The following is a 17,218-nucleotide window of genomic DNA, read 5'->3' on the forward strand; positions in this document are numbered from 1 at the left end:
ATAAAACTGATATATGCAAACGGCCTGTGTTTTGATTGGTTGCTCCAGACCCACTGTTCCCCTAATCAGGAAGAAGCGGATAAGAAGATGGATGAGTAGGGTGCTCTGCATTGTGCCTTATTTAAAAAGCAGTCAAAATTGAAACAGTCTTTATAATGTAAATGGTGGATAGATATGACATACATGAAATTGCGGCTATTGTTTTTCTGACATTATAGACACAATGAATTCAAAAGGGGCTGTTAATGATCTGATTTCCGTCTGTTGCTCTTAAAACATCCACAGTTATCGTGATTGCATCACACAATTCCTGCTCGTTTTTCAGGAGCACCTTCATCCTGGAAATATTCCATTCTACCACACCCCAAAAGTGCTCCACTGGATTCAGATTGGACTGGGAAAACCACTGAAGAACACTGAACTCATTGTCATGTTCAGGACACCCATTTGTTTGAGATGACGTTTTGCTTTGTGATGTGGTGTATCAACATGCTGGTAGCTGTTAGAAGATGGGTAAATTGTGGTCATGAAGCGATGCACACGGTCACTAACACTGTGGCATTCAAGTGATATCTGATTGGGGTTAACAGGCCCAACGTTTGCCAAGAAAACATCTCTCACACCATTACACCACCTCCCCAGACTCATTACTAATTTTTGGGGCATTCTGATGTTCAAGCACTTCAACTGCTTGAAGCTGCTGGCCCATATCTGTTTTGATTTTGACATCACATTCCCGCTGGAGCACTCCCCTTTTAGTCAAACTGGGTGGCAAAGCATTTTTAACATGGCTTTGGATATTAGAGAAATGACCAAACCAGGAATAAAACAAGTGATTATCTGCTCAAGTTAAGGGCAGTTGGACTCGACAGCGATACGATCCAATTACCGAAGAACCAATGGTCCGTGGACATCAATGTGCAGCCAGGAACGTGCAGCTAACTGAGGCTCAAATCACACCAGTTTAGAAGATAAAACCTCATATCTCAGAGTGCAGGGAGTCGAGTGAATGGTCTTAGGAGTGTTTTCAGGAATATTTAGTAGACTGCTTCATCCAGGTTTGCTTGCTCTGAATTTTTAATCAAATTCAGTTTTCAGAGCATGACCTCACCGATCAGTGAGTTCTCACGGTTTCTGTGAATTACAGTGATCCATTTGCTTCTTCCCTTCAGTTTTCACCAGTGCTCACAATTCTGGCTGAATCTGTTTGTTCAGTGAATCGCACAACAGCTCTTTCCCATTTTTGATGTTTTTGTATATATTAGTGAACTGAACTCTATCGCATGCCACTCAGTCAGCCTTTTTGCCACTCAGTGGATGTGCCCTCAGTGACTCCCATCAACTGTGACGTCAGGTGGCACCTCTGCCTACCTCTGACTGGCATAATAGATAATAGCATTAATGGCTGGGTGTGCAGGTCTTCCTAATGAAATGCTTGGTGAGTGCATATCCCCCAGCAATTATGTTTATTATATGTCCAATATATAATTTAAAGTCTTTGGCTGCATACAATCTACTTTCAATTTTTTCTTTTTTAACATGAAAATGTGCTTGATGTTCCTGGTTTCACAGTATTTGCATGTGTACTCTCGTAATCCTCAGGATCTCTGGTGGGTAACAGCATGGGTCTGATGCAGGAAAATGTATGGAATAAGAGCTCTGTGGTGATTTAGTTCCACATGCAATGCAAGATTCTCTTCTTGCTATGAACGTCAACGTAGTGAAAAATAGATGTGACTGACAGTGAGTGAGGAGAGAAAATGTGATGGAATACAGTAGTAGGCTATTCTGTGAATGCTTTCCCTGAATCTCTGTATATAATGGAACTGTACAGTGTTCATGCTGTAGTAGTCGCTGGTAGTGAAGCATTCTGCCATCTCGACAGGAAAACAGCAGTGTTTGTTAATCCTGATCCCAAAGTACCCTGGTACTAACAGTTTTCCATGCTCTAACATCATTTTAAAGTCAAGAAGGCCTTGTAAATTACCCAGCGAATTGGATCAGGTGTGCTGGGAGGCAGTGAAAACACTGGTTTCAGCAATCAACCTATTTTGAATTACTTACGATTATTAAGCTCATAGTTTATAAATGATGAATATTCTGCAGTGCTTCTACATGATAAAAGCCTTTCTGCCAGAGGCTGTAAACATCATGTATCATTTATTCATTCACTATTTATTTATAGTCATGGCAGAGCTTGAATCTGTGCCACGGTTTATATATGTTAGGCTTTTTCTTTTTTCAAAAGTAGATTATTTGAAAAGTATTTGATATTTTGTTTTTGCCTTGATACACAACTAATAGGATCTTCAGTTGTTTTTGTCATAGATCTTTTTAAACTCTTCTACTTTTGAGGAATTTGATCTGCACTCACATGAATATTATAATAAGAATGTGGCTTTAGTGTAAATATACATGTACCATACAATAAAATTCCTGTTTGCATATCCCAACTTAGAAAGCCAGAGTCAGAGCACAGCTAAGCTACAGCACCCCACGAGCAGAGAGGTTTCCATTAATGGAAGCTTAGGCATAGGCATAGATATTGAACTGACAATCCTTGAGGTACCTTGTGGTCAATAACCCAACACTAAGTACTGAGGTACCTTATGGTCAATAACCGAATACACTAACTACTGTGGTACCTTGTGGTCAATAACCCAACACCTTAACTACTGTGGTACCTTGTGGTCAATAACCCAACACCTTAACTACTGTGGTACCTTGTCATCAATAACTGGACACTAAGTACAGTGGTACCTTGTGATCAATAACCCAACACTACGTACTGAGGTACCTTATGGTCAATAACCCAATACACTAACTACTGTGGCACCTTTTTATCAATAACCCAACATTAAGTACTGAGGTACCTTGTGGTCAATAACCCAACAATCTAACTACTGTGGTACCCTGTGATCAATAACTGGACACTAAGTACTGAGGTACCTTGTGGTCAATAACCCAACACTACGTACTGAGGTACCTTATGGTCAATAACCCAATACACTAACTACTGTGGTACCTTTTCATCAACAACCCAACATTAAGTACTGAGGTACCTTGTGGTCAATAACCCAACAATCTAACTACTGTGGTACCTTGTGATCAATAACCGGACACTAAGTACTGAGGTACCTTATGGTCAATAACCCAATACACTAACTACTGTGGTACCTTGTCATCAATAACTGGACACTAAGTACTGTGGTACCTTGTGATCAATAATCCAACACTACGTACTGAGGTACCTTATGGTCAATAACCCAATACACTAACTACTGTGGTACCTTTTCATCAATAACCCAACATTAAGTACTGAGGTACCTTATGGTCAATAACCCAATACACTAACTACTGTGGCACCTTTTTATCAATAACCCAACATTAAGTACTGAGGTACCTTGTGGTCAATAACCCAACAATCTAACTACTGTGGTACCCTGTGATCAATAACCGGACACTAAGTACTGAGGTACCTTGTGGTCAATAACCCACCACTTCAACTACTGTGGTACCTTGTCATCAATAACCCAACACTAAGCACTGAGGTACCTTGTGGTCAATAACCCAACACTCTAACTACTGTGGTAACTTGTCATCAATAATCCAACACTAACTACTGTGGTACCTTGTCATCAATAACTCAACACTAACTACTGTGGTACCTTGTCATCAATAACTCAACACTAAGTACTGAGGTACCTTGTGGTCAATAACTCAACACTAAGTACTGTAGTACCCTGTGATCAATAACTCTACACTAAGTACTGTGGTACCCTGTGATCAATAACCGGACACTAAGTACTGAGGTACCTTATGGTCAATAACCCAATACACTAACTACTGTGGTACCTTGTCATCAATAACTGGACACTAAGTACTGTGGTACCTTGTGATCAATAATCCAACACTACGTACTGAGGTACCTTATGGTCAATAACCCAATACACTAACTACTGTGGCACCTTTTTATCAATAACCCAACATTAAGTACTGAGGTACCTTGTGGTCAATAACCCAACAATCTAACTACTGTGGTACCCTGTGATCAATAACCGGACACTAAGTACTGAGGTACCTTGTGGTCAATAACCCACCACTTCAACTACTGTGGTACCTTGTCATCAATAACCCAACACTAAGCACTGAGGTACCTTGTGGTCAATAACCCAACACTCTAACTACTGTGGTAACTTGTCATCAATAATCCAACACTAACTACTGTGGTACCTTGTCATCAATAACTCAACACTAACTACTGTGGTACCTTGTCATCAATAACTCAACACTAAGTACTGAGGTACCTTGTGATCAATAACTCAACACTAAGTACTGTAGTACCCTGCGATCAATAACTCTACACTAAGTACTGTAGTACCCTGCGATCAATAACTCTACACTAAGTACTGTAGTACCTTGTGGTCAATAACCAAATACACTAACTACTGTGGTACCTTGTGGTCAATAACCCAACACCTTAACTACTGTGGTACCTTGTGGTCAATAACCCAACACCTTAACTACTGTGGTACCTTGTGGTCAATAACCCAACACTCTACTGAGCCACCACTGCCTGGGGTAACAGAATCATGTCATACTGGCTGATAGAAATGTTTATCTCTGACTAAAAGTTTAAGGCATATTTGTTCTTCTCTGGAAGAGCAGAACATTTAAGAGATCACTGAAGCTGTGTCATTAATCTGTACATATTTTTGGCAATATGTTAAATTAAGCCAATAAACAGTAATTGTGCTTTAGAGTGTGCAGACGTGTCTCTGTGGAGCAAACTAACCCTTAAGAAAATCACAAACAGCAGGGGTGCCCAAATAATGTTATATGTGCCAGGGGTGCCCAAATGTTCACATAATACTATATGTGCATGAAATATCAGATATCAGCATTAGCTTACAGCTCCCCTAATCCCTAAACCTTACCTCATTCACTATAGTCAGAGGTTGCATACGAGATATTCATGCTGGCCAGACACATGCAACTGTTTCAGGCTCAGCAACCCTGTCTTCCCATCCCAATAAACCAGCCTTAGTCCCAACTGAAGAAGGAGGCGAGTGGTGTTGTGTCAGACATGTCAGTTGTCAAAAATATGTTATTAAGTAATTATGTAATTATGTGTGTCCAATTACTTTTGAGCCTGTGGAAATGGAGGACTGGAAATATACACTCCAGCAACATCTTTAATGTTTCATTTCAAATCCACTGAGGTGTACAGAGGCAAACGTATAAAAATAGTGTCACTGTTTAAATACTTATACACATTGTGGGGGTAGAGGTCAGGGTTTTTTTATAAATAAAAAAAGAAAAAGAGATTTTTAGAAGGTTATTTATTTATTTTTAATTAATTATTTATTAAGATCATTATTACGATAAAAATACCATTATATTTACATTTAAATAATAAAAGACGGCCTTTAGCACATTTCATACTAAGCATATCAGCCACATAGTTGTTCTGATTAAATTGCACATAGTGTTATAATATCAGGGTTGGCTTAACCTGTGGTTGTGGGGACCGATGTGATATATTTTGATGGGGCCCAAAATCTCTGCCGTTGCTCCTATAATATTAAACTATAATTTATGATGGTGTTAAACTATTTAATTACATTTTTTAAATATAAATGTACTGTTATATATTACTAAAGAATGATCATTGAAGTCATTTCTGCATCAGACACATTGCAGTGGTCTTTATTGGAGACCCTTATGTATTTAGATGCAGTGAGACAGCAATGCCATTGACTTTGGCCTTTGGCCATGACCTTACATAGGCCTTCATTTTACACATTACAGGTAAAAAAACGGTGCATTTGATAATAATGAATTTTTTATATAATTAATAATGAAACATTAACACATTTGAGTGTGTTCAGCAGTTTTGCAGTAAAGGGTAGAAAGTAAAAGCACCCTTACAAAACCACAACAGAAAAAGTGCCTCTTCAGTTTCCGGCTCGCACTTTCGCCTTGCCCTCGAGTGCACTATTTCGCACTGCTTTTACAAGCTGCTAAAATAACACGCAACAGCAACAGCAACCAGGTCGTATCGTAGACCGATCTAAACAGTGCAGTGTGTGATGCTGCCTCTTTTTAAAATTTATATAGTGACTCGATATGAAGTCAGTCGCAGAAAGACTGTGTAGCGAATCTACGACAGGCGACCCCAGCGTGGCTCTACCGGGGCGGACATGTTGGTTGCTGGAGTGTTTTGGTACATGTAGCTGGAGTGTGTGTGTGTGTCTCTCTGTTTTCGCCGTTTGTTTAAAACAACAGCAACGAGGATATCCTCTTTTTCGGTTTCGTCGCAAAGCAAGCTGCCCGGCCGGGTCTCCTGCGTGGGGAATGTACCGGAGAGGGGCGAGTCAGAAGGAGCGGAGCGGAGCGGAGAGCGGCCCCCGCGCAGAGCTGCTCGTGTTCGGCTACGCGTGTAAACTGTTCCGCGACGACGAGCGGGCGAGCGAGCATGAGCACGGCGCACACCTCATCCCGTGGATGGGGGACAAGAGCCTTCTGATCGATAGGTCGGTTGAACACACCCGAAAGGAAAATCATAGTGTAACCAACTTTTTAAAAATGTCTTCCCAAAGACTCGTTTGGAGCTTTGTTGTTTTGCAGCAGCAGCAGCAGCAGGAGCAGGACGAGGCCCTGGTCCAAATGTGTTTGCAGAGATTGAGGAATAAAACACTGACTCGTGGCAAACGAGACTTAACCTGGCTTGGCTGTTGTGTTTTTAAAAATCGAGGACGAGGTGCTGCAACGGAGAACCTAGACTACAGACTTTTGTTAGCTAGGTTGTGATGATGCACAGATGCAGAGACCTTCCCTCCTTTCAGGGCTCCTTCTGCTTCTGCACAGGACCTCCATAGTACCCTGTTAGACCATAAGGTGTATTATTTCATAGCTACAAGGACTACGATGCAGGCAAGCTCACTTATTCCTAAGCCCCCCTCCTCCAGGCCTCCTTATGATACTGTTAGGACCGCTATGGCAGGCTTGTGGTGCTGCACAGGACCTCCATAGTACCCTGTTAGACCATAAGGTGTATTATTCCATTGCTACAAGGACTACGATGCAGGCAAGCTCACTTATTCCTAAGCCCCCCTCCTCCAGGCCTCCTTATGATACTGTTAGGACCGCTATGGCAGGCTTGTGGTGCTGCACAGGACCTCCATAGTACCCTGTTAGACCACAAGGTGTATTATTTCATTGCTACAAGGACTACAATGCAGGCAAACTCACTTATTCCTAAGCCCCCCCTCCTCCAGGCCTCCTTATGATACTGTTAGGACCGCTATGGCAGGCTTGTGGTGCTGCACAGGACCTCCATAGTACCCTGTTACACCACAAGGTGTATTATTTCATAGCTACAAGGACTACAATGCAGGCAAGCTCCTTTATTCTTAAGCCCCCCTCCTCCAGGCCTCCTTATGATACTGTTAGGACCGCTATGGCAGGCTTGTGGTGCTGCACAGGACCTCCATAGTACCCTGTTAGACCATAAGGTGTATTATTCCATTGCTACAAGGACTACAATGCAGGCAAACTCACTTATTCCTAAGCCCCCTCCTCCTCCAGGCCTCCTTATGATACTGTTAGGCCAGCTATGGCAGGCTTGTGGTGCTGCATAGTACCTCTATAGTACCCTGTTACACCACAAGGTGTATTATTTCATAGCTACAAGGACTATGATGCAGGCAAGCTCACTTATTCCTAAGCCCCCTCCTCCTCCAGGCCTCCTTCTGATACTGTTAGGACCGCTATGGCATGCTTGTGGTGCTGCATAGTACCTCTATAGTACCCTGTTACACCACAAGGTGTATTATTTCATAGCTACAAGGACTACAATGCAGGCAAGCTCACTTATTCCTAAGCCCCCCTCCTCCAGGCCTCCTTCTGATACTGTTAGGCCAGCTATGGCATGCTTGTGGTGCTGCATAGTACCTCCATAGTACCCTGTTACACCACAAGGTGTATTATTTCATAGCTACAAGGACTACAATGCAGGCAAGCTCACTTATTCCTAAGCCCCCCTCCTCCAGGCCTCCTTATGATACTGTTAGGACCGCTATGGCAGGCTTGTGGTGCTGCACAGGACCTCCATAGTACCCTGTTACACCATAAGGTGTATTATTTCATAGCTACAAGGACTACAATGCAGGCAAGCTCACTTATTCTTAAGCCCCCCTCCTCCAGGCCTCCTTATGATACTGTTAGGACCGCTATGGCATGCTTGTGGTGCTGCATAGTACCTCTATAGTACCCTGTTACACCACAAGGTGTATTATTTCATAGCTACAAGGACTACAATGCAGGCAAGCTCACTTATTCCTAAGCCCCCTCCTCCTCCAGGCCTCCTTATGATACTGTTAGGCCAGCTATGGCAGGCTTGTGGTGCTGCATAGTACCTCTATAGTACCCTGTTACACCACAAGGTGTATTATTTCATAGCTACAAGGACTACAATGCAGGCAAGCTCCTTTATTCCTAAGCCCCCCCTCCTCCAGGCCTCCTTATGATACTGTTAGGACCGCTATGCCAGGCTTGTGGTGCTGCACAGGACCTCTATAATAACCTATTTTACACCTCATCAGTATGACCACAGCTATATTACACCACAATGGCTTGTTATCCCATAGCTACAGGGGCTACAATGTGAACAAGCGCACTTATTCCTAAGCCCCCTCTTCCTCCTCTCAGGCCCTTATTACACCTCAAGGCTTATTGTTTTGTAGCTACAGTAACTACAACTCAACCAGCTTACTATGTTTATAGTTGAAGAAGTGGGTAATAAACCCTGGATCCACTGGTGGGTTCTGGGGTTGTACTGCGTTCGTATTGTATCAGGAGTTTTAGTTCGTATAGCGTTCAAATCCTGGACTCAGTAGTACGTAGGGGTTCACTAATATTGCATGTATTTGTACATATTTATGGATCACATCCATCTAGATTAGCATTGCAGAGAAACAGTTGCATCTCAGTTTTTGCATTTTATTCGTTATTGTTTTTGTGTTTTTGGAGTCGTGCAAAAATCTGGTTTTCCACTTTTTTGACATTGTTTGAACGTGGCAGTTGTTCTCTACATTGTGCGAAACCTTCGTAATTAGTGGAAAAAAAAAAAAAAAAAAATTTTAACAGGGTTTTTGCATGAGCGACGAACAGCACGAATGATTGTAGATTTAAATTAGGGCTGGGTGATATGGTAAAATGAAAATTTCATTACATTTTCACATGTAATCACATTACTAAATACATCAGTAGAGACAAATACATCATCCTCTTCTGTACTGAACACAGTGATCTTCATCTAATTAAACCTGTCTAATTGCACTGTAATGAAGTCCTGCAGCTGATCAGCGTTCTTTAGTCACTAATGATATCCTTGACATGCTTAGAAAAGCATTTTGTCTATCAAAATAATAAAAAAAAAATGATCAGGATCTAAAATATCATATTGCCCAGCTCTAATTTAAATCATGTTACAATAATGTCAATTAAAGTACCTTTTTGGAGATGCAAGCTTTTGATCTGACAGTGGCAGAATGCAGTACAGTGTAGTACAGAATTCTGGAGTTGTGGACAGCACTGTTAAACTCCACCTGACAGTTCAGTTCTTCACCTGAACAAGACCTACTCTACACTTAACCAAGAAGAGACCCCCAAAACTAATACTGCCCTGGATAAGCCAGTAGTGCCAAACTCAATTATCAGCTAAATCAGTCAAATCTGCACCCCCCCCCCCCCCCACCCCCATCTGTCAGTACTGATAGGATTCTGATATCACTGACCATCCACAGTATTACTGTAGCTTTTAATCATGGTAAGACAAGGGCAATCACAGTTTACACAAGGAGGTCGGGTAACTGCTCTATTAAAAGATGCACAAAGGTACAGCACAACCTTGACTGTTGCGTCTCAGAACAGAGGTCTGCCCTGAACGGGGAGGTCTGTGCATCATGCCACAGGTGGAGTTTGCTTTGGAGATGGCACACTTGAGCTCCAGACCACAACCCTACCTCTGAGTTGTGGTGTCTTCTGTAAGCTGAGGTGTGAGCCACAGCAGATCCCGCTTGTAAAAACCGCAACTATTTGACCAGTCTGTGAATTAAGGTGGTTCTTGTGAAATGATTTGCCATACTTGACGTTTTTTTCTGAAGACGCTGCATGTGCTTGTGCTCTTATGTTCTTCTGCTCTGCAGTCTAACATGCTTTTCTTCCAGGATGTGGAGCTTTTCCAAGTGGACAGTGCCCACCCTAGGGCTGCACCAAGCGGTGTTCTTTTCTGTCTTTCTTTCTTTCTTTCTTTCTTTCTCTTTCAGTTGAGCGTCAAAATTGCATAGCTAGATTAAATATCCATGAATGTATTGAAAGTTGCTAAACACCATGTGGGAGTTGAAACGAAATGCTCAACTCTCAACGGTCGCAATGAGCCACCTTAATATGCATGGATCTGTTTCCTGTTTCCAATGTGTATGTGTGTGTCTCTCTATCACATAACCCAGACCTTATTTTCTCAGCAATTAAGGCTAAGGGGTCCTGCCAGGCCCCCGATTGCCAACTCAACGCCCACTTCTCTCTTTTGACGAAGAAACTGGAACTGAGAAGTGGAATAGAGGAGCGAGCGCAGGAAAAAATCCTCCGTATGGGTTCTTGCGGATAGGTATTTATGTGCTCGGGCTTGTGTGGATGTACCATTTTACAGTTTATGTTAAAAAAATAATAAAAAAAAATAAAATAAAGAAGTAGGTTGTCTCAGAGTCTCAGTTGTGTGACATGGGTAAAGGCTGTTGTTTTGAACCGTGTAAGGTAAGAGGAAAGTTGTCTTATTTTCTGTTTCATTCTTTTCTGTTTGTTTGACTGGTGCAGCTTTCTAAAGGCTTAGTGAAGAATGTTACCAAGTCATGTAGTGAGCTTATAGAAAGAAAAATGACATTTCTTGCCGTAAATACCTCGAGTGTTGCAGTAAGGCTGTCTGTTTCTTTTGCCTCCCAGGGAATGTGCAGTTCATGCACTTCATCTTGAAAAGCTTGTAAGAGAAATAGTTTTTCTTAAAAAAAGAGAGAGAGAGAGAGAGACAAGGAAACAAAGAAAGACTTTACCTTTAGGGTTCCCAGTGCGGTGAGTATGTGTTCTGTGTATCCCTCGGTTGTTTTCCTGTCTAATCCAGTTATTCGTTTCTCAGGTACGATGGCCGCGGTCATTTACATGACCTTTCGGAGTACGACGCAGGCTCGTGGAACCAGAGCTACCAGCTGTCTGAAGAGGAGGCCAGGATAGAGGCTCTGTGTGATGAGGAGAGATACCTGGCCCTGCACACTGACCTGCTGGAAGAGGAGGCCAGACAAGGTACAGAGTCTAGGCAAAACATGGCTACCCTGTAGGCTAATTAGTGAACGTGAATACTAATCGTAGCTTAGTAATTGCTCGTTCCCAAAAGAGCCCCCTATTCTGCATTTTGTTGTCTTGGTCTGTTAATGAGGTTTCAGTGGTGTGTGGTTATGGTCTGTTTTTTTTTGGGGGGGGGGGGGGTAAAGTTGTACTTAATTATTGCTTAGTTATAGAAGAGTCATACTCTTCTTATGACTTCAGTGTGAATGGGTTCGCTGCTGTAGGTTTAATAGTCAAATGTATAATGTCACTCTCATACAAAAACTTCATCTCCAGTATGGCTTCTTTACAGGAGAGGGAGAAACCCTTCTTTACTTTAAGTGGAAAGTTTTCAGCAGGTCATTTTGAAGCTTTTCTATTGGTTAATTTGTCAATAAATCTTGACGCAATAAATGCTAGATTCACGTTGTCAAAGTGAAACTGTGAGGATTTTGCAAGGCAACAATATGTAAACCAGTTGGTTCTTGTGAAATCGCTAAAGATTGTAATTCAGAAAGGACTGCTTTTGCACCTAAAGTTCCATATATGTTTGTTTAGAAACTTTAAAGTATCTTTAAAATAATGAGAGATTTTTAAAATAATGGCATTAACCCTTTAGTGTAATTTTTCCTTGTATTCTTGTTTTGTTTGCCTGTGCAGAAGAAGAATACAAGAGACTAAGTGAGGCTTTGGCTGATGAAGGTTCCTACAATGCAGTGGCTTTCCGCTACAGCGCCGACTACTACGACCCCTCACAGCCTACTGAAGAGGAAGATGCCAGCAAAGAGAACGGTGGGCAAACAGAAGCACACAGGCTCTTTTAGAACTCTTCTTAAGGAAGTTTCTCAGACAAGCGGAAAAGGAGCCTCTAGGCATTTCTTGAACACTAGAGCAAGCCATACCTTACAGACAAATCCACATAGGTAACTCCAAAGGTTTTGATATTCATGCCTTTCCCTATACACATAAACAAAGGTGGTGTTTTGAAGGCTAAAAAAGTCTGCAGAGGTTTTTGGTGGCATATGTGAACCCGTTGGTCACCAGTGCAGCCCAGCACTCAACTAATAAAGAGTCAGAGCACGTTCAGGGTTTGCTTACTGAATAAATAGTAAAGTCTGGGGATATTTGCCTCATAGCACTTGCCCTCCACCCATTTTACTACAGTATCCAAGTGGAAATTCCAAACATATTGATAGCAATTAGGTTCTGAGACAAATAGAAATAGCCTCACGGTTTCATGATTATTCATAAGCACCTGTCCTCACTTTTGGATTTTCACAACACATGGGCTTATTACTCACTTTGTGCTTCCAATGCTGCTTCCAACATTGTAAGTGTAAATGCTGTCTCTGTTTCAGGTCCCACTGGCACTGCCAGATTTAGCTTAACTCTGCTTTTTTTGTGGTACTTGGACTTTGGAAAAGGGGGTTGCTGTTTTGTAGTGTTCTTTATAGACCAATTATGGAGAGGTCAGCTACGGACGGGCTTTCTCTTCCCAGGAGAGAGGCTGACCGTGCTTGGCGAATGTTTGAGGACAAGCCTGTTCATCTGCAAATGACTCAAATATTGGCAATGCTTGCAGCTCTTACCTGTATCAGGGCCATTCTAGATGGAGCTGTTCTTGTTATCTGCCAGAATTGGCAACAGCAGAACGGACTGCCTTTCTGCGATCTTAAATAATTGATAAAAGAGCTGGCAGGAGTGACTCATCGTGCAGCCAACACACAAGCGTCCCTCAGCAGATGGCTCTGTTGTTGGGTCATCTAATGTCACCATCTTTCTGCAGATTTTGTATTATATTGTAACATTCTCAGCGTTAGCCTACTTTGTTTCGGTCTCTCGTGGCGAGTTGGCGAGAGAAGCGAGTCGATTTGATAGACAGGGGAACCAGCAAGGTGCAAGTAGTTAGATGTTTTGGGAACCGAGGCTAGGACGCACCTCAGGCACTTTGTAATTCTCTGATTTAATCAGCTCAAACAGAGCTCCATTAGCCCATAACAAGGTACGGGAGCAATGGATGCACTTGGCGAAAAGTCGACAGGTTTGGAACTAATGTGCCAGCCACGTGCCTGCATCTCCAGCTCCCCTACAGTGAACGCTGCATAAAATTTTCATTTCATTTCCAGATGACCTGTCCGCTTGTTATCTCAGGCGGAGGGGGGTAGATGGGGGTAGACGGGGGTATCCTCAGTAAACAGAGCTGATGGGGGCCCGAGGCGTCTCAAAAAGACTGAGTAACTAAAAGTGTAACTTAAAGTGGTTCTGCTACTTTAAGCGTAGTTAAAGGTTCTTGTCACAGAGCGGTTGAGCTTCATGGTCTCTTGCTCTTCTTGTACTCGCTCTGGTCTCACAGTCTCTCACTTTCTCTCAACCTCTCAAACTTTCAGAGCCTGACCCTCAAGAGGAAGACTGTGAAGAGCCGTTTGTTGCGCCCCCTGGCTTGGTGATACCCCCTGATGTGGAACTGGTAAGGCCCAAAATAAGAATCATTAAAAAGAATGTGTTACCTGGGGATGTACTGAAATAGAAATTTTGGGCTGATCTCTAATAAATTTAGTTGGAGAATTAGAAAAAATTCATAGACCGTTTCAGTGGAATCACCCAGAAACCTTATCTACGTTTTGCTGTTTTTAAGTTTTTGACACAATTTAATCAGGCAGTTGAAAAATGATGAAATTTCATGATGAATGGACCAATAGAAAAGCTACAAAATTACTTTGAATGAAATCTTCCATTGAATGTTTAGAAGGTTTTTCCTCGTCATGGAAAGTTGCCATTTTAAAGATAAAAGGTAAAATGTATTTCTAGAGAGGTTCACGTTCAAATGTAATAATAATATTATGAAAATTTTATATATAAATAAAATAATAATATTTGATATTTGAGCAGTAGTCCTGCATGGCTTAAAAATCCTGCTATTTTAACTTTCTTCAAATATCAGTTTGAAATATTGGTTAAAAGTAGTGCTGGGCGGTGTGACTGCACATACCATTTAAAATTCACCTGACAGTCTGTTTCTTGCATCCTGAAGTACCATGGCCTACAACAAATGTTTAGAGCTGCGTATTTTGAACGCATTACTCAGCCCACACACTCAGCCCTAACTTATACCTAACGAGTTGGCTAGCACCAGCGAGTGCACACACGCTGAGGTTGTTGGAGAGGTTGTTAACCAGCAGCTCTGAGAGACAGTGAAGCTACACCAAACATAAACAGAGCTATTCTAACATCTCTCTCTTCTCTGCTCGCGTCTTTCTCTCTCCTCTTGTGGTAATTTGTGGTAAATAAGCCACTGTTAACCTTTATAGTTAGAATTTCTGTTTTTGCTGTGATGCAGTTTACACAGTAAACATTGTTTACAGTCTGCAGCTGTTTCATGCAGACTGATTCTTTATATATTGGCTAAGCAAGCTTATATATGTTCTCATGTTCATTTACATAGACTCTTGTATACAATATGTATTCTTGACACAAAAATAAGGTGCAAACCTATAGAAAGTCCCAGTCATGGAAAAGAAAATACTATGATATTCTGTAAAACCCTAAGAAATAATAAAAAAAGACCATGATAAACATTATTTTGCCATATCATCCCATCTGTGATGCAAGTAGATTTTTTTCAGAATGTATATTCCTACATCAGTATGCCTCCTCTATGCATCCCCTTAATGAAACCATTGCCCAAATTGTATCGTTCCAGTGTAATTACATTAGCCGGTTAAAATACTGCCTTTATGGTGTTCTAACAGCCTCATATTTTTAGGTTATAGCCCTTATAGCTCTGTCATTTAATTGGTGCTTCAGGAGTTAGTAAGTAAATAATGTAACTAAATCAGAAAATAAATGGCTGTTAAGGACAAGAAATGAGGAGCTAAATGCGACAGTGAGTGAGTTCATTTATTATTTCTTATTATCTGAACATGGTTCAACATTCCTAATTAATGCACGCTCTGGGTGGAAGCAGATATTTCACTGATGCATAGGATGGCAGTAATGATCTGTATACAGCTTTTCAGTGTGGGTGAGCTGGTGTTACATAAGTCCACTGCGGTAAAAGGTGTTTCCCTCCCCCCACTTTGTACCAGAGGTCATGTCAGTTTATAAAAGCTGACCTCTGCTTAAGATCAGTACAAAGCTTCTTATATTTGGGGTCCCTATACTGCAAAGAGTGCTCTACCAATCAAAAGTCAGAAATCATTATTCATTCTTTTGTTTGAATTCATATGCAATCATAACTTAAACGGTAAAGAAATCTAAATTGTGTATTATGGACACTTAGTGGCATTTGAATGCTTTTATGATTTTTTGGAAATAACTAGCTAGTTATTACATAATAGATAATGCACTGAGATGACTGCCATCACTTCAAATATGAAAATACAAGGCTTTCTGGATCTTACATTTATTAGAACATAATTTCTGATGCCCTATAGCTCCATTCTGAATGAATTCTGAATGATCAACCTCTACTTGTAGTCATTAAAGACCAGACCAGAGCATTAATGAGGTCAGTATGTTGAATGATCACCTCCCCAACCCATCCTAAAAGTACAGGATGGAGCACCATCATTTCAGAGAACACAGTTCCTCTGCTCTGCAGCTCAATGCTGGGGGGTTTTATACCCCTGTAGCCAGCACTGGGCAAAATGCCCTCAAATCAATATCATGATTAATTTAATCGGTTGCGATTAATGAGTGATTTATATAGGCACTCTCTTTCATGTTACATTTATTAAAACTTAATTTCTGTAGCTCCATTCTTTGTTAATTTCGAATGATCAGCAACACTTATTATATATAATCATTATATATACAGCTTAAAACTTTCACAGCTGCATATTGATTATTTACAACCTGTGAAAGTTTTACATGTTAATATAATTTTGTGGATTTTTCTATCTAAAAAAAAAAAAAGAATGAATATATATATATATATATATATATATATATATATATATATATACACACTGTATATAGTCATATCAAGATGCCTTGTATGGACACTATACACTATAAAAGTATTGGGACACCTGCTTATTCTTTGTTTCCTGAAATCAAGGATACTAAAAAGGAGTTTATCCAGATTTTGGAGTAACTGTCTGTACTGTCCAGGGTAGGCTTTCTACTAGATTTTGAAGCATTCCTGTGAGGATTTGATTGCATTCAGTGACCAGAGTGTTAGTGAGGTCAGAATGTTGGATGATCACCTCCCTAAGTCATTCCCAACTACACAGTTCAGTGCTGGGCCATAAGACCCCAAACCAGTGTCACGATTAATTGAACGTTTTACCTCGATTATGATTAATGAACGATTATAAAAGCTGCTCAGTTGGAAAGGTGTTTGAGTTCTTTCCTCCCTGTTGCTTCCAATTGATGTGACTATATGACTACACACATGGTAGTGTGTTTTTAAGGGGACAGTGCATAAACACACATTGGAGAAAATAGTTAAAAATCAAAGATTATGTTGATTACAGGTTTAATTTTTTCAATTTCATTTTTTTTGTGTAATTGCCCAGCCTGTAGCCTCTACCTGTAGCCCAGACTGATTTTTACCCCAGTGCATGTTAACCCAACTTAATAAACAGGATCATCAACTTTCTGGTCGGTGTAGTAAGGAATCCTCATGAAACGAGCTTCTGCTTTCCTCCAGTAAAGTGAACGGTAATATAAAGCACCATAAGGCAGCTCTGCACATCCTTCATGATGTTTGGGAAAGCACCAGTTATGGCGGGCTGCTTTGCTGCAGGCTATATGTTATGATGTGTCATCAATAAGAATTTGAGGGTTTACAGGCAAATTGGCACTACATTATATACACAGTTCTCCATCTCATCTG

The 17,218-nt window shown here is 41.1% G+C and overlaps 1 protein-coding gene across 1 annotated transcript in view; it reads left to right on the top strand.

Annotated features, from left to right (window-relative positions):
• The first annotated feature begins 6,184 nt into the window (after positions 1 to 6,184).
• sfswap (splicing factor SWAP) overlaps positions 6,185 to 17,218 on the top strand; it is a 125,048-nt gene continuing 114,014 nt past the window's right edge. Inside the window, exons 1-4 of the mRNA XM_072661297.1 lie at positions 6,185 to 6,536; positions 11,195 to 11,358; positions 12,040 to 12,171; positions 13,767 to 13,846. Coding sequence (XP_072517398.1) covers positions 6,358 to 6,536; positions 11,195 to 11,358; positions 12,040 to 12,171; positions 13,767 to 13,846 — 555 coding nt within the window. The 5' untranslated portion in view covers positions 6,185 to 6,357. The remainder of the gene's footprint in view (positions 6,537 to 11,194; positions 11,359 to 12,039; positions 12,172 to 13,766; positions 13,847 to 17,218) is intronic.

This window comes from Salminus brasiliensis, chromosome 18, assembly GCF_030463535.1.
Source record: "Salminus brasiliensis chromosome 18, fSalBra1.hap2, whole genome shotgun sequence".
NCBI classification, from domain to species: Eukaryota; Metazoa; Chordata; class Actinopteri; order Characiformes; family Bryconidae; genus Salminus; species Salminus brasiliensis.